Source organism: Gymnoscopelus braueri (assembly GCF_963280865.1).
Source record: "Gymnoscopelus braueri genome assembly, chromosome: 17".
NCBI classification, from domain to species: Eukaryota; Metazoa; Chordata; class Actinopteri; order Myctophiformes; family Myctophidae; genus Gymnoscopelus; species Gymnoscopelus braueri.
In genome coordinates, this window is record NC_137617.1 from 23,495,156 (window position 1) to 23,512,250 (window position 17,095).

At 42.9% G+C, this 17,095-nt stretch overlaps 1 protein-coding gene across 1 annotated transcript in view; it reads left to right on the plus strand.

Moving 5' to 3' along the window:
- fam20a (FAM20A golgi associated secretory pathway pseudokinase) overlaps nt 1-15,536 on the plus strand; it is a 15,864-nt gene extending 328 nt beyond the window's left edge. Inside the window, exons 1-11 of the mRNA XM_080454271.1 lie at nt 1-454; nt 3,149-3,342; nt 4,198-4,248; nt 6,680-6,758; nt 7,200-7,292; nt 9,140-9,255; nt 10,023-10,203; nt 10,855-10,964; nt 11,582-11,663; nt 11,763-11,822; nt 12,311-15,536. The exon at nt 1-454 is cut by the window's left edge and continues 328 nt beyond it. Of these exons, the coding sequence (XP_080310397.1) occupies nt 60-454; nt 3,149-3,342; nt 4,198-4,248; nt 6,680-6,758; nt 7,200-7,292; nt 9,140-9,255; nt 10,023-10,203; nt 10,855-10,964; nt 11,582-11,663; nt 11,763-11,822; nt 12,311-12,593 (1,644 nt within the window). The 5' untranslated portion in view covers nt 1-59 and the 3' untranslated portion in view covers nt 12,594-15,536. The remainder of the gene's footprint in view (nt 455-3,148; nt 3,343-4,197; nt 4,249-6,679; nt 6,759-7,199; nt 7,293-9,139; nt 9,256-10,022; nt 10,204-10,854; nt 10,965-11,581; nt 11,664-11,762; nt 11,823-12,310) is intronic.
- Nucleotides 15,537-17,095: the final 1,559 nt, after the last annotated feature.

Sequence of the window (17,095 nt, forward strand, 5' to 3'; positions counted from 1 at the left end):
GTCTGTGTTCCTCCCTGTGTCTTTTTGGTTTTACTCTCTTCCTCCCACTTTCTCTGAACATGAGGAGAGACCGTCTCATCTTAGCCGTGACCCTTACGGCCATCTTCAGCGCCGACCTCTACTTCGTCCTGCTACCCAAGCTCCGGGACGTTCGGCTAGGACCGGCGGCGGGGGATGTACTCTGCTTCTGCGGCGCCGACAACCAGACGTTGCTCCCTGCGCAGGGTGGGCTCGCCACCCCCTGGCTTTCCAACGGGACCTCTTCCTCGCCGCCACCGAGTGAGGCTGCAGCCGTCACCCAAACCGACCCCACGGATGGAGGCTCGAAGCTAGGGAGGTTGTTCGCTCATCCCCTGTTCAACATCCAAACTCCGGTGCCGGGGCCAGAGGAGAGACTGCTGCAGGCAGGGGAACTGCTGGAGTATTACAAGAGGAAGGTCTCGCGCTGGGAACGGTCAGTTATCCAGCTTTTATACGTCTCTTCAGTTTGTTGGATTTTATCAGTCCGTTCTTTGCTCATTCTGGGCACCATGCAAGACAATGGCAAAGTTTGATATTTTTGTTTTGTATCCAGGCAGTGTCGCATTATGCATGTGTTCTATAAAAATGCAGGTTGTTTGATCTAATTTAAGATACACACATGGACAGAACAACAACAACGCAACTGTGTTCTAAATCAGAAAATAGCCGGATTTTTTTTGCAGCTGAGAGCTTTAGAGTTTTCAGTGGAATTCAAATATCTGACAGATGAAGTACGGGTTCATTTCTGAACACAGACAGAAAACACGTGTTGAGGCTTGACTGTGGTTGAGGGGGCAGGGTCAATGACATTATGGTTGAGGTTCCCATTTCCCAACCCTGCCACACACACCCACATAGACAAGTGCATGATGCACAGGCAGGCACACACACACACACACACACACACACACACACACACACACACACACACACACACACACACACACACACACACACACCTACAGGTGGACAGAGATAAACACTTGCACATCCTCAAATGTAAACACACAGACACGTATGCAGGTTCATGACACACACACACCCGCACACACCCGCACCCGCACACACACACGCACACGCACACCCGCACACCCACACACACAGACACACACGCACACGCACAGACACAGACACAGACACACACACACACACACACACACACACACACACACACACACACACACACACACACACACACACACACACACACACACACACTCCAGGTACACACAGCGGGTGCATGAAGAACCACCCCTAACATTTGCTCTAGGGCAAAGCAATTTTCATGAAGCCCGTAAACGTTCTTTTAAAGTGTGCATCGTAAAAACACAACACGTAGCGGGTGGGCAGGGGGAAGAAAGCCTCACAAACATGTCACTCTGCGAGCTAGCATCTGGAGAGTGCTCTCTCTTTAAGGTAAACAGGGATTTAATACCGATAAAATCCCCTTAAATCTGTTGGAGCCTTACGTAGCTGACTTGGCTTGTGTTTGCGCCCAACACTGTGCACATTCCCTCACAGAGATAGAGATAGTTTGGGCTCCAGCAGTGGAAAATCAGAAGAAATATGACTGAGGGATCTCTCTCTGTCTCTCTCTCTCTCTCTCTCTCTCTCTCTCTCTGTCGTCTCTTGCACACTTTTTCTAAGTCTGACTTTTCACACACCCTCTCATGCTCATGCTCTCTCTCTTGGCAGCCTCATAAACGTGCACATACTCTAACAATGGATACCCTCTGGGTTTGAGGCAGTTCTTGCAGAATCTTGCAACAGTCTATCAATACAACAACAAGAAAAAAGAAAAGAAAAACACTTTTAAAGAGAGGGAGGAGTTTTGAGGTTTTTCGTTTTGTTTTAAAATGTTTTGCATGTTTATAATAGCCAATTTATTGTACCCTTATTCTTGTTCATATTCTCCCCAGTCACTTACATTTAAAACTTTTTATTTTATTCTATTTATAACTGGACAAATGTTCCGAGCTGAATGGCAGATCAGATTATTTGGTCTCCCACATCAACACCATAAGAGCTGGGCTACTTTTCTCTGGTCTGCGTCCTGCCCTGTTCCCTCTTCTTCCATGGTCCCTCCTACCTTGACTCTGCGGTCTGTACATTTACCCTGTGGCCTGATTACTCCAGTGGGTCGATTTAAGTCAGCTGGGGTGACTGATGGACTGGTGGGTGATGACCCTGAAGAGAATTATACATGGCCTCGCTCTATTATCTGAGCACTTCATCCTTCTCTGGGAGTTTGTTTGGGTAGAGAGTTGTACGTCCCACACAATGTGGTCAGGTCCTGGCACGGCCTTGCCCCTGCAACCGCAAGGCTTATTTGTTTTGGTCTTCCAGTGATTCCTGGTCGCTGTAAGTACAGGCTGCAGAGGCGACACAAAGTGAAGCCAAACGGCTTCCGGAAAGGAGAGGATGGGAGGGAGGAAGAAGGAGGGAAGAAAGGAAGGAAGGGACAATTCCAAGTGAGTGGTATTGGCTTGGAGAGGAGAGGAGAGGAGAGGAGAGGAGAGGAGAGGAGAGGAGAGGAGAGGAGAGGAGAGGAGAGGAGAGGAGAGGAGAGGAGAGGAGAGGAGAGGAGAGGAGAGGAGAGGAGAGGAGAGGGGAGGGGAGGGGAGGGGAGGAGAGGAGCTTTCATCAAAAAATTACACTAGGACAATCCCAAGACCCCAGTATTTACAGTAGTATATACAGTAGTTGTATGGCAAATGTGATGCGACATGTTGTGAGCTTGTAGATATTTTCTTTTTTTCCCCGCAACTTTTTAAACAAAAAACTTTAAAAAAAATTAACTAAAAAAAAAGTTCCCAAAATAGGGACACCAGGGTTAATGTGGTAACCCTCAAGCCTGCATGCCATGGCCTCTGTCAGTGAGTTCAACATATTATTATGCACTAACCAACCACCACCAGACACTTAATCATGTAAAGTAACCCATCATTAACAACCGCAGCGAGATGAGGGACTGCAGGATCACACCTATTACAACCGTCATGTCAATCTCTAATCCCTATGGTGAAGAGAGAGGAGAGAGGCAAAGTGCAGTCAAGTGTATTGACTGCACTTTGTACAATATTGTATATTCCTATTGAGCCCTGTCCTGTGACCTGTCGCTCCTCAGGCATATGAAATTCTACAACGAGGCAGCGGCCGCCGCCAACATCACTGTCACCGAACAGGAGGTGACCTTTGACCCCGAAGCCAGCTGGCTGAAGTTCCACCTGGGCATAAACCGCTATGCGCTGTACGCGCGCGACGACCCCGCCATCCCACAGCTCGTCCAGGACATGCAGAGTCATGCGGTTGTTAGCGCAGGTAACAGCAGAGATGGATGGATGGATGGATGGACGGACGGATTTTTTTGGGTCTTTTTATTGTGCTCCTTAAGCACCTTAACGTCCTTTGTCTATCATGCACAGTATAAGTATAACATGCACAGTACAATACATTGCTGCTATGCTCAGGCACCTTAGTTTAGTTTTTTTAGTTTTATTTATTATCTCAGGTAATTTGTAAATATGTAGATAACTTGTCTGGCCTTCTGTTGCTCTCTTGTTTTTGATCTCCTTCCCACCTGCCCCCCACCCTCTTCTTCTCCCCCCCCCCTCTTCTTTCTATGGAAACTAACGTTGCGATGGGAACTATGTACAAAAAAGAATTTCACCCACTTTTACCTTGTAAACCTGTGATGTGACAATAAAACTGATTCTGATTCTGATTCTGATTCTGATTCTGATAGCGTATTGTAGGCTATATCGGCAGAAACCTTGTATGTCCAAAACCGTTACTTTTCAGGAAATGGAAAAAATAACCTCTGTTCCAATGGATAAAATGTAGTTATTATTTAGTCACAAGCTCTTTTCATTGGTTCAACATTTATACAACCTTAACTTTTACATTTACTTAGCAGAAATAGCAGATCTACAAGCTCACAACGCGTCATGGTGTGTCGCGTTGTAGATCGACTATTTTTGCCACTTTTGCGTGACACTACCGAAAAAAAAACTTTTTTCAAAAGTTGTAATACGGAGATACATGGTTTCTACCCGACAGCAACAAAATACTACATGGATGGTTGGATGATCGATAGACTAATTAAATGATGGGTGCAAGGATGTTGACTCAACCTGTGAAATGATTCCTGACAGATGCTATATGTCTCTTGTTCAGATTACACACAGGACGAGAAGGCCCTAAAGGGAACATGTGACTGCACCCAAGGTAAGTCAGTTCACAACCAGATTTCCATATCTGCACAACTTTGCACTCGTTGTACCTTATCTCACATTGTAATGCAGCACAAACAATGGCAAGTGCGTCTTTCTAACTAGTCTCTTTGTTTTTCCCCACTCTCTCTCCCTCTCGCTCGCTCCCTTTTTCTGTGGTGCTTGGCGATAGTATCGGAGATAAAACACAATGATGCTTTTGTGTGGCAGCTTTTGTTTTCATTTGGCAGCAAAATTCCATAAATTACCACGATTGTGATGTCGCTATCTGTATAAAGACATCGCTCTGGGGCAAAGAGCTGGGAACTAATTTATGTTCAAAGGGGAAGCACTTAATTAAATGTTTGATCTCGCACTGGCTCCGGGGGTGGGGGTTGGGGGCTAACTCTTCCAGGGGCCCAACCTGCACACATCCATCTACAGTACCCACATCTCATACCTCCAAGAGGCAGACAAATCAAAACCACATAATTGTCTACCAACAGTGTTGGGGAAAGTTACTTGTGCGATTGGTTCAGTAGTTCAGTGGATTGACTGGATTCTCAACTGTGCAATCAAGATTTAAATTAGACCTGGGAATTATTTTGACTGGCTGACTGAATAGAAAAGTTGCAGATGTCTGGGTCTCCCTTTGAGAACTTCCCCACAGCAAAACAACATTTTACATTAGTCTAGGCACACAAGAATCTGGAGCATTAATTAGTTAGTTAGTTTCATTAATCGACCTGGGTTTTGCTGTTTATGTTTGACCCCCACAACTGCCAACCATGTACTGTATCATCTTTGTATTTACTCCCTTCTGTGGGGATGATGTATTGCTTTTTGAATAACATTAATCAATGTGTGGTATTTTCACAAAAGAATCAATCAAATAATTCTAAAATAGCCTAATCAAGCTACTGCATGAACCTATTCACCCCAACACACACATGTACACAAATATGTCTGTAGGCAGCTTCTTTTTCATTCACATTGTCCACCTTATTACTGACCCCCTCCCCTCGACACACAGTAAACTGGCTGACCACATCAACATCACACCCAGCCAAGAACAAAATACATGAAAAACAACGTGAATCCCCCCATCTTCCCTTTCTCCCATTCATGTGAGATTTTCTCATTACTAGCCGGAAGCCAGAGGGCAGCAATGCATTTGTGACTTCAAAGGGCATGTGTGCCAGTTTGGTGCCCCTTTGATTCACTTCCAAAACAGAACTATAGCAGCGATTGTAAACTATTAATACGCCAGCTAGAGCTTCATAAAAGTGCTATGGGGGGAGGCGTGTGTGTGGTTAGCTTGGCCCACTACTGTGACATAACATAAACCCAGACGGAGAGCAAAGGAATTTCATTCGCAGAGGGTATAACTCAGGCTGTGTGACCAACCCCGTAATTATCTTATCACTGGAAACAGGGCCCTGTGAGACACAGCCAATTCAAGAGTAAAGAGCAAAATACGGCACAAAAAAAGTATAAACCTCCAGGACTTTCTCTGTAAAATATTGTTTTGCTTGATTCCACCTGCCTGGTGTCTGCCTTTGCCTTTCGTTCAAAAAGTCAGACCTGCTGATATACTGATGCAATGTTCAAGTCCAAAAACTAACTGACATCATAGCTACACCTGTATCCTAAACAACGATACAGCTGTAAACAAGGATACAGGTGTAGTGTCAGTTTACAAGAGTCAGACAGACTCTTTACTGTATTTCAACACTTCTGCCACCCCAGAGTACAACCGAGAATTCATCACGCAATATTCCAAAACCCCAACTCTTTCTATCCTCTGAAACATATTGTGTATGTTTTGTAAGCAAAGGTCTTAAGCTGACTCATAGTTGCCCACCGTGCTTTTGATTTCACACCAACAATAACATTCTTATGTCTTTTTTTTAAATTCTCATCTCTGCCAGGCCAGAAGGCAGGGAGGTGGAGATTATGTGTTCGCTCATGTTTGTGTGTGTGTTTGTCTGTCAATCTGCATGCACCTAATCTCGCAAACCACTGGACCGATCAGTGTCAAACTTTTCATTCACGCAGGCCTTGGTCTATAATTCTTTAACTATTGGTCGTACAAACAAAATTAAATTTTCCCAGGGTTCCTTGGAACATGGAATCCCCATCTACGTAGGCCAGGCCCAAATGGTGGAACGAAACGTTCCCCCATGCCATTTTGCATTTTCTTCAAAACTGTTCCTACAGATTCTGTCCAAAACACACACAAATTGTTATCTCTGGAGTCATATGAAAAATAATTGATAAATATTTTTCATATTCCATTGTGATGGGCTATAATTAGCTTCCACAGTTTGCAGGATATTCCATACCATTTTGTTTTCTGTTTCCAGACTAAGTGCTGTTGACCTCTCGTTTGTACTGATACAGGACATAACATGGCAAACTCATCTGTTTTTTCTTCTCTACCCCAGTGGTGAAGCCCAGCGGACACCACCTGAAGCTGGCTCTGAAGATGCTGAACTTTGGCAAGGCCATGTTCAAGCCTATGAGGTGAGGGATTATAACTCCAGATCTTCACCATAAACTGTCTATTGCTGTGGTTTCATGCCGGGAGACTTTGCATCCTGACAATTGAGTCAGGATGTCATATTTGAAAAAAACATGACACAACACAATTTAAGTTCTTTGTATGAAAACATCTTGAACTTTTAGGTCAGGAGCAACTGGTTAAGAAACTTGTAGATACCGTGTTAGACATTTGAAAAAGGAACACTATCATGGAGAGCCTACTATGTACAGTGGTTTTACAGTTTAGTCTTCATTTGAAAGTATTTTCTATTTCTATCTGGCTGTGGTGCCAACGTGTGTGTGTGTGTGTGTGTGTGTGTGTGTGTGTGTGTGTGTGTGTGTGTGTGTGTGTGTGTGTGTGTGTGTGTGTGTGTGTGTGTGTGTGTGTGTGTGTGTGTGTGTGTGTGTGTGTGTGTGTGTCAGGCAGAAGAGGGACGAGCAGACTCCAGAGAATGCCTTTTACTTTGTTGATTTTCAACGACACAATGCAGAGATTGCTGCCTTTCACCTCGACAGGTACAGTACAATCTGACCCACCCCCATGTCATTATAGGCAGAATATAAACAAATATTTCAATAAATATAAAAATTAATAAAATAATGTAACAATAACAACGCAAGTTGTTATCCTATTCTGTCACAATCCATGTTACACTTGGAAGCTTTTTTTTCTTCCTCAAAGTCTGCTGTGGTGGTACTTGGATGTAATTTTAGTTTTGGTTACACATCCATTCCTGTTTTGCTCCCAATTATGGTTCTGCTGCATAATGCAGAACTAAAAACAAATGTCTTAGGTAACCATCTCATACCTCCTACTGTCTGTCTATCTCAAAACAATACAAAATGTTTGAAAGAAAGAGAAGAATCATGGGATTCCAATAGTAGTGTTGCCAAGTCTGCTTATGATAAGCGACTTTGGGCTTGTTTTTCTGTAAAGTCGCTTGTAAATATTTGTAGTTTTTTTTGGGCTTCTTTCTAAAGTGTAGTTGCTTATTTGGGCTTGCTGTCTAATGTTTAAACCAATGGAAACCCAAATGAGTATGTATTAGGCCGCAGACCCTCATTTGAAAATATTTTCTGACAGGGACACCCATACAAGATTTGTCTAGTTAAAATGTTTGAAAGGTATTCCAAATATTTCAAATCTATTCTCCAAGATCTTTTGAAAATAGCAGATCTACAAGCTCACAACGCATCTCATATTTTCAAATATGTATATGTTTAAAGTGCTCGTGTGGCCCAGTCGCTTCTTTTGGGCTTATTTTCAATAGACCTGGTTGCTTATTTCTCTCGCAAAATCGGGCAACACTGTCCAATACCCCTGGCCAGCAGCCATCCCTGCTGACTAAGAACACCAACGGGTTAGTCCAGAATATAGCCAAGTTGTTTACTGCTACCTACTACACCAGGTATGGTTGCAAAACCCATGACTACTACATACTCATGTAGCCCCACCATGATTTCAACATGTTCGCCCAACCCAGCATTTCCAAAGTGATTAGTGTAAATACTGTGGTCTGTGGACACACACAGTCTTTCCCCATGCTATGGCACATTAGCTCGGGTGACTCATCTTAGAACACAGTCATTGGAGCCAGACAGTATTATTTGGTAACCGCACACCATGATAAATCACCACTTTACCGTGGGATGTAATGCATTGTCAACAAAGTCACAAACATTAGGGGCACACTCAAACGGTTATTATGCACCCAGGAGTCACTTAGAATTATGGTATTGCTAAATTCACCAAATACAAAAACAAGTAGATGAACAAGAATCTGGATTAAGATGTTTGAGGTGTCTGTCTGTCTGTCTGTCTGTCTAGTCGTGGCAGCAAGCCCAATCATTTTCCTTTATCAGCAGGTGGGGAATGTATGCATTTAACAAACCACCCATTCAACCTTGCATGCTGATTATAATTTGATTACCGTTATTGAGACACGACTGACTGGTATATGGCCCTTGGGGAAATACAGCCTCCTTATATATCAACACCTGCTCAATTACAATGAGCAGAGCCCTGTCCGTTGGGGGTGTTTCGCTGATAAGGATCAGTCAAGGTGAATTGTATGGGCCTGTGTGAACGAGGTAAGAAGATAAGGATGGCAGGGTATCACTGTCTTTCTAGAGTTCATCTGAGTTTATGCCGGCATAATAGGGATGGAACTGTGAATAGAGCAAAGAGAGCAAAGAGAGGGAGAGAGAGAGAGAGAGAGAGAGAGAGAGAGAGAGAGAGAGAGAGAGAGAGAGAGAGAGAGAGAGAGAGAGAGAGAAAGGGTGAGGGAGAGCGAAAGAGTGAAAAGAGAGAAGAGATTAAATCTGGGTCCCAGGTGAATATCGTGCTGTCCTTGTTGTTCCAGAATCCTGGACTTCCGGAGGGTCCCACCGGTGGTGGGTAGACCGGTGAACCTCACGGGAGAAATTCTCCAGATCACCCACAGTGAAGACCTCCGCAGTGTCTTCTTCACATCTCCAGGTAAACTGTCTTTCATTCAATCCACATACACGCACGTCCATATTGTCTCATATTTAGCTGACCTGTCGGCTGTTCTACACACATTTTTACACAATCACAGCAACTGTGATGCGTTAACCACTTAAACCCCTGGAGTCTTAGAGAACTGGACTTGAGTTACTTGTACTTTGAAAAAAGAATAGCCAATCTCTTCGCCAAAAATAGCCGATCTACAAGCTCACAATGTGTCGCGACGCATCGTGAGCTTGTAGATCGGCTATTTTTGGATAATGTTCCCCCCAGAATATTATGGACGCTGGGGTTCAAGTGGTTAAAGGAATAGTTCTACTAAAGATTTGATATTGCACATCAAACGGTTCTTGTGTAGCATTAACATTACTACAAGATGCTCGCTAACAAGGTTCCAGTAGACATTCCTCAGTAACTGTAGTAGCAATTTCAAAGAGCTTGGAATTTGCAATCTATTCTGAAGCACCGCCTAGTGTATAGAAATTTTGCCCCCATAGAAATTTTGCCCCCATTTGCCATAGTAGGCCTATTGTTGAGAGGGACTCGTGTATCACTTTTTCCCCCACCCTGCACAGTCCAAACCAACTGTCGCTACATCTTATTCCTGTTAAAAGAGCAAGCAATGGAAGACCAGCAAAATACAGCAGGTTAAACTAAAATATCTGAAATGACAGTGGATGATGAATAATATCACCCTCAGATGTTATAGTTTACTGGACTCATTTGTACGCAATCATTGTGCTTCTCGTCCCAAACAGCCAACAACACGTGTTTCTTTGCCAAGTGTCTGTACGTGTGCAAGACAGAGTACGCAGTGTGTGGCACCCCTGACCTGTTGGAGGGTTCTCTGTCTGCCTACCTCCCCGGGCTCAGCATCGCCCCGCGCATCTCCATCCCCAACCCATGGATACGCTCCTACAGCTTCACAGGACGAGAGGAGTACGAGCTCAGACACAACACAGCCACATACTGTTTGCTTTGACAAAAGAGATTTTTTTTACATAAACAGGACTTGGCCAGTGATTTACAAGCTCACAGCGCAGCTCATGAAAATGTATTGTGAGCTTGCAGATGTGCTATTTTTTTGAAATTTTCCGAAATGTTTTGAAGTTGTTTAAACATTTCTTTTAAGTCTTTGAGAATATTCGCCTAATGTCATGCTCAAAATAGGCACGCCATGGTTGAAAGTGGTTAACACTCCTGATTTGACTGTGAAGCATGCTAAAACACAGAGCCAACCAGTAACCACGCACATTGAAGATTCAATTGCAATACTTATTGGCACAAGATTTGCTGCAGTGCACCCAGGACAAACACAGGACCTCATAATAGGCCACACTAGTCTCCTCTCAACTTCTCTTTACAGTATTTAATTTCAAATCTTTTAATTAAATCTTTCAGTTCACCTTACACAAGGCCACAGTGGAGTGGCAACATTTTTTGCTTGGGGTTGTGGTGCAAGGAAAAAATACAAATGTAATGTAAGCAGCAGTGTAATTAACCGTGGAATAATATGACCTATAATGAAATACAGCAAAAAAGTTAGATGTGAATGTTGAAATAATGTTTGTTTCTCTCTGTGTATAACAGGTGGGAAGCCAATCCTTTCTACTGTGACACCATAAAACAACTGTATCCCTACAACTCAGGCAACAGACTCCTGAACATCATAGACATGTCCATCTTTGACTTCTTAACGGGTTCGTCTTCTGAAACATCTTCCCTATAATCACAAGCATTTGGGGGCACTATCGTGATTTTCAACATTATCTCAATATACAGTAGTGACAGTAATGGCTAACTAGGGCGATGCCCATTGGGAATGATGCTTGTTAGGAACGCACGCCCATCCGGTTATTCAAGACACACAGACATGGAGATGTGCGGATTTATAGATATTTCTGGACAAACGCCAAACCGACAGACTTTCAATTAGGCACATCACTCCCTCAGTCGAACAGTCGGAAGGGTCTCGAGAGATATGCAGGGCCACAGTCACACAGTCACAGATTGTGTGCATTTATAGATACTGTAGATAGATACTGTAGATACATTAGCTCTATGTCAGTCTTCATGTATCGGAAGTGACACGTAGTTGTCTATGCCCTCCCACTTGACCAACTGTAGGTGTTAGCAGTGACAGGGACTCCACAAGTGTGGAAAACTGGGAATTGGCATAACTGAATAGGGAGAAAAAAGGAAAAAAAACGTTCTAATAAAGAATTACGGTAAAGAAATTCAAACTGCTGAAATTGGGGGACTGATCTATTCCAAATAAGAAACCTTTGTGTAATTCTGCGGTATTGGTCTTCTGCAGGCAACATGGACAGGCATCACTATGAGATCTTCACCAAGTTTGGGGACGAAGGTTTCCTACTCCACTTAGACAACGCCAGAGGGTGAGAAGAGGACAAGCACATAGGATATTTAACTATGGAGCTATTAATCAAAAATCATTGGTTTCCTTATCAATGTTGACATCTTAAACTGTGTTCCAGATTTGGGAAGCACTCACACGATGAGATGTCCATTCTGTCTCCGCTGTCTCAGTGCTGCATGTAAGTAGTACCATGCAATCTAGAGGGCGGTGTCGAATCTTCTCTGTTAGTGTTTATATCGTCTCTGGGAATAAATACATAGGGTCGCATAGCAAATAACGACATAGGTCTGTGATGGAATGTTTGGTGAGGGATACTTATGGTTATGGGATGCATACTTTATAAAAAAAAGTTTATTATTACTGTACCATTGGTGGTGAGGGGATTGACAAGAACAGCAGACAGGTTGTAATTTCATCACCTCTTTCTCCTCAGTTTGACATCAATTATGCTATAAAATGTGGCATTGCTCAGGGTGAAAGAGGTTACAATGTAACATTCTATACTCTATACATCCTATTTTGACACTCCTCCAATATGGCTCCATGTTCCACAGCATCTAATTAGACATCAATCAATAAGACCGTACAAGAAAACAAAACTGTAGTTGTTCCCCTTCTACGTCTCCATCTCTTTTGTTCATTCAACCTCTCTTCCTTCTTCTCCAGGATAAAGAGTTCTACGTTGCGGCGGCTCCAGCTCCTGACCCAGGCTCAGTATAGGCTCAGCGATGTGATGAGGGAGTCCCTGGAGGGAGACCCCGTACAGCCGGTGCTGACCGAGCCTCACTTGCTCGCGCTGGACCGCCGGTTGCAGAAGGCCCTCCGGGTGGTGCAGCGGTGCGTCCGGAGGCTGGGCGACGCACAGGTGGTCATCAAGGACTTCATCAAGTCCACAGCAAAACCTCAGACCGCTCAGCCGCAACCCACAGACAGGACGGAGGCCAGGTAACCAAGGAGAACTGGGACTCGCACTTCAGTTGGGACTTGGAGCTGGGACGTAGGAGTTCAGACATGAGACTTGGTACTAGAGTCTTGTCTCTATTGAAACGTCTGAGAGCTAAGTGAGAGAGGAAGAAGGCCAGGGAACAGGAAGACGGGAGACTTGGGAATTGGGACTTGGTAACAGAAGAACTTGGAATGGGTTCTTAATCTAAGCCCTAGCCCGCCCTGTACCCACGGTGTGGAACCTGTAGGTTTGAGCCCAACAGCTGCCTCTTAGTTTGGGCATGAAGCGGTGAAGCCCATCCAAGATACCAGATCACCTTTTAAAAGCTTGCCTCCATTTTATGCTCTGCATCATAGTTAAACACACACACACAACATGGAATGACTACTGTTTTAGTTTAGGCCACTTGAATGAAAAGAGTCCCAGAGCCACCGAGCCAATAAGAGTGAGCAATGTGCAAGCAAAACAAACTTTAAGTTAACATCTGAAATCGAAATCCTCTTGTGCACACCGCAGAAATAAGAACAAACTCTCAGCTCAATAGCAGGCCATTAAATACAAACAGAGAAAAGTCAAACAAACGTCACACAACACAATTCAATGTTAACAAAGGCCTATAGCAATCCAATTATAGTAAGCTAATCTTAGAATCTAAAACTGTCTCACAAAAAGTAATAGGCAAGAAAATTGTCTTTTTTTTCTCCACATGGAAATCCACAATATATATAGACATATCACACAGCCAGAGTGATAGAACTAAAACAAAACCTTCTTAATGGTCAGTCATGACATGAGCAACAACAATCCAACAATCTTGCAAAAATGGGCATGGATATTTCCTTTCTAATCTTAGCTCCTCAGAATTTACATAAATCCAGAGCTACAAGCAAATCTCCATATCTTGTTGTTGTTGTGGAGGGGAAATATATGTCCTCAGAGTTTACTAAAGTGTGTGCCAGTGTGCATCAGATGCAGAACATAGAAAGAGAGCACTTGCCTGTTGTGCCTTTCTTCAATTTGAGAATGTATAATACAGGCCTACACATTTATGAAACAACATACAGTACTTGGGCAAATGTTTACCTGCAATTTGAAAAAACAGGCCCTAAACGAACCCACGCCATTCATTGGGAAATCGCCCCAAACCAATTAACCAATGGCATCGGGTCTGAGAGACATCTACATGAGTATAGACTGAAGACCTTGGAAGTGAGACTTTTTTCAAAGTGTGCATCTATAGAGAGGAGGAGGCCAGGGAACAGACTTGGGGGCTTGGTACCTGGCTCTTTTCAAGTCAATCATATTGACATACTGTAGTAAAACCAAACACCACTCATGGAAGAGTCCACAGAAGGCCATGTAACAGGAGGACTTTGAACTTGAACTTTGGACCTGTTTTTACTTTTTTCACGTCAAAGCAGACTCACATTGAGGCTCTGTTAGTCCTCTTAAGCGTGAAACACTATGGAAGACTGTTGACTATCAGAGAGGATAAGAGACCAAATCAAAAAAAGAAAAGAAATGTGCAATACCTTATCTGAACATACAGTAATGGGATGACTGCAGGCTAACTTCACTGGGACTTAATTTCCAGTCTTCTTCATCTCTCATTATTGGATATCAATCATGGACAGAGCAGCACGTTACTGTATCACATTTCAGACTTGTCTGGGTCATTAATCATTTTATCTGCTGTCAAAAATCCCCCCTTGGGTTTCATGTTATCTGACTGTGGCCTCCCACACAAAATCTGTGCACTTGCCATGCACTATGTCTGTCTGTCTGTTTTTCTCTCTTTCTCTCATGTACACATACATGCCAAAGTAGAAAACACAACTGAGATGGCTTTCATAGCATTGAAGGAGAGATATTTTTTAGGACAAAGCACTGGAAAAGCTGTATAGACGCATCAAATTGATGATGGTAAATATTGTGACCGAGTCTGTGACATCAAAGTCGATTATAGTGTCTACTGCCAACATTGTCAATAAAAGCATTTTATGTGATTACAAAGTGCAACTTTCTAGTCAGCGAAAGTACAGTAAGGAGTCAGACAGCAAAAGCACAAGATTGTGTGTGTGTTTGTGTGAGATGTCTCCCCAGAGAAAAGTGCTACCTATTAAACAGCAATTTAGCTTGTCCCGGCCCATTTTCCAGACTTCTACTCCTTGTTGCTGTCATCAAAGTCTTTAAGTGGTTTCACATCAACCCAACCAAAACAGGCTGAGACAGAGAAGTAATCGAACTGCTGAAGAACTGTATTGCTTGCATCGTGTCTCATCCTCCTACCACCACGAGGTCCCTTTCCCAACAGTTCTGTGTCGAACCCATTGTCCTCAACTAAAAAAATCTGTAAAAGGCATGTTCCTACACGTCTGGGTTTGGTGTAGTTAGCGTTATTTTCATGCTATGCGTCTACAAATCCAACACATCCTCGATGTACTCTGAGACGTGAACAAAGACAGCAAATAACCACAACTATTTTAAAGAGTTGCCAGGATGAGTGATGTCTTGCCAAATGAGGTTTGGCAGGCAGGGAGGTTGATAAACTCATATAATAGCTTATTTTGTATGTTTCCAGCAGCAACTAAAATAGAAAAAAAACACACTGGGTTCCCCTTTAAAACTCTGCCTCTTTAAATGTATGCTACTTTCCATCATGTGGCAATCAGAGAGGAGGATACAGGAGTATTGGCAGTATATTTGCATTAAAGGTGGTGTAAGTGATATTTTGGGGTATAAAACAAAGTTTCATTAAAGCTCTATGTTCTGATAGTAATAATTTCTAGAGCTAAACATAGAGTGTTTGTTCAGTAACAGGGGTCCCCATCTCTCCAGCCTTTTAGTAAACAGAAAATACATTTCCAGGTGGATCACCAATTTCATCCAATCAGAAAAGAGAACCCATTGAATTCCAATTTGGTCTGCTCATTTTTTTATTTCATCACGTCCAATTCTATGTGTTTATCCTGTATTCTGTAGGAGTTCTCTCTCCTGCTTGAATGCAATTGGTATCCTGACCTGAAAATGTATTTTCTGTTTACTAAAGAGCTGGAGAGACAGGCAGATCTGTTACTGAACAAATACTCTCTAGCAATGATTATAACACGCGCGCACACACACACACACACACACACACACACACACACACACACACACACACACACACACCTTTTTTGCCTTCAATAACAAACAGTGGCAAAAGGTAGGGCTTATCAGGGACCATTTATGTATTTATTGTTAATAATAAAATGTCAAAAACTATTACTATCAACTGATTTAAGGGTGCATAGCCTATACTAGAAAAAGAAAAGTGTGCAGAATTGAGAAAAGACAACATAGCATGTCTTTTTGAAGTGAGGTGGTGCTAACAAACAATCCATAAGTGTTTTTGCAAAAGCAGAATGATAGCAGCGGTTTGAGGAAGGAAAAGAGGTTTTGTTACTACCACCACGGCACCACCATTCTTATCAATCTGGGTTTTCTTTCCGATGGGAGCCATTCTGTTGACAGCAGCTCTATATCTCCACCTGGTGGAGATATGTTGTATTGCAACTTTTTGGGCCATCACTTATGTACGCAATTTATGCATGCAGTTACAGTAAGTGCAGTATACATTGTTGGAGACACACTGAGTTATTTGTCTCAAAGGTCAAATCAGCGTTCATAATTTGGGGGGATTATCTCATGAACAGATATCCAATTACTGCAATGTCAATTAGCCATAGCTATATAGCCTATACCGAACAGTTGAAATTCAGTTTGATTCTTAATTGCGTAGTTTGCCTACTTACTGCACTTTAGGTTTCTAGGGAAGAGTAGCTGAGCTCTCAGCTTGTTCCCATATCTCTAGATTAGGCCTAATCAATATGTCCTTGTCCTCCAGTTGATAAATTAGTGGAAAAGTTGAAAGAGAGCTGTAGCCTAAGCTTTTTTAATGTATTCACTGCTGCCTGCGCTAGAAGTTAACCACTTCATATTGGGAAATGCACCAACCTGATTGTTGATTCTGATGTAATTTTGAACCAGGTTTGCCTGGGTTGGCAAGCATCAGTAGTAGGCTACGCACAAGTCTCACATCAAATTAATATCTCTCTTCTACTTGTGTTGTAGGCCTGGCTATATCCAAAAAGACTGAAAATCGTTGCGTTTGCTAGTCTGCAGACTTTTCCTCAGGAGTCAATGGCGCAGCGGACCTTACTAGGTTGCCACATGCCACTGCCAGGTCATGGAATATCTACTTCCAGAGCCACTGAAAACCGGCACCATAAACTCAAAGTAAATGGCCAAGAAGCGCAGACCTGATAGATAATGCACAATTTTACTCAGCAATAACATTTTAATTGTATTTATGTATTCATTTTCACTTGGTAGTAATAGCAATAGTATATCACTTGGTAGTAATGCTGCCTGCCCTGGAACAATCAAGGTAACATCTCTCCTCTGCAATAAAAAAAAGTTTCAACACTGGATAAAACATGCATGTGTAGGCCTACATTTCAAAC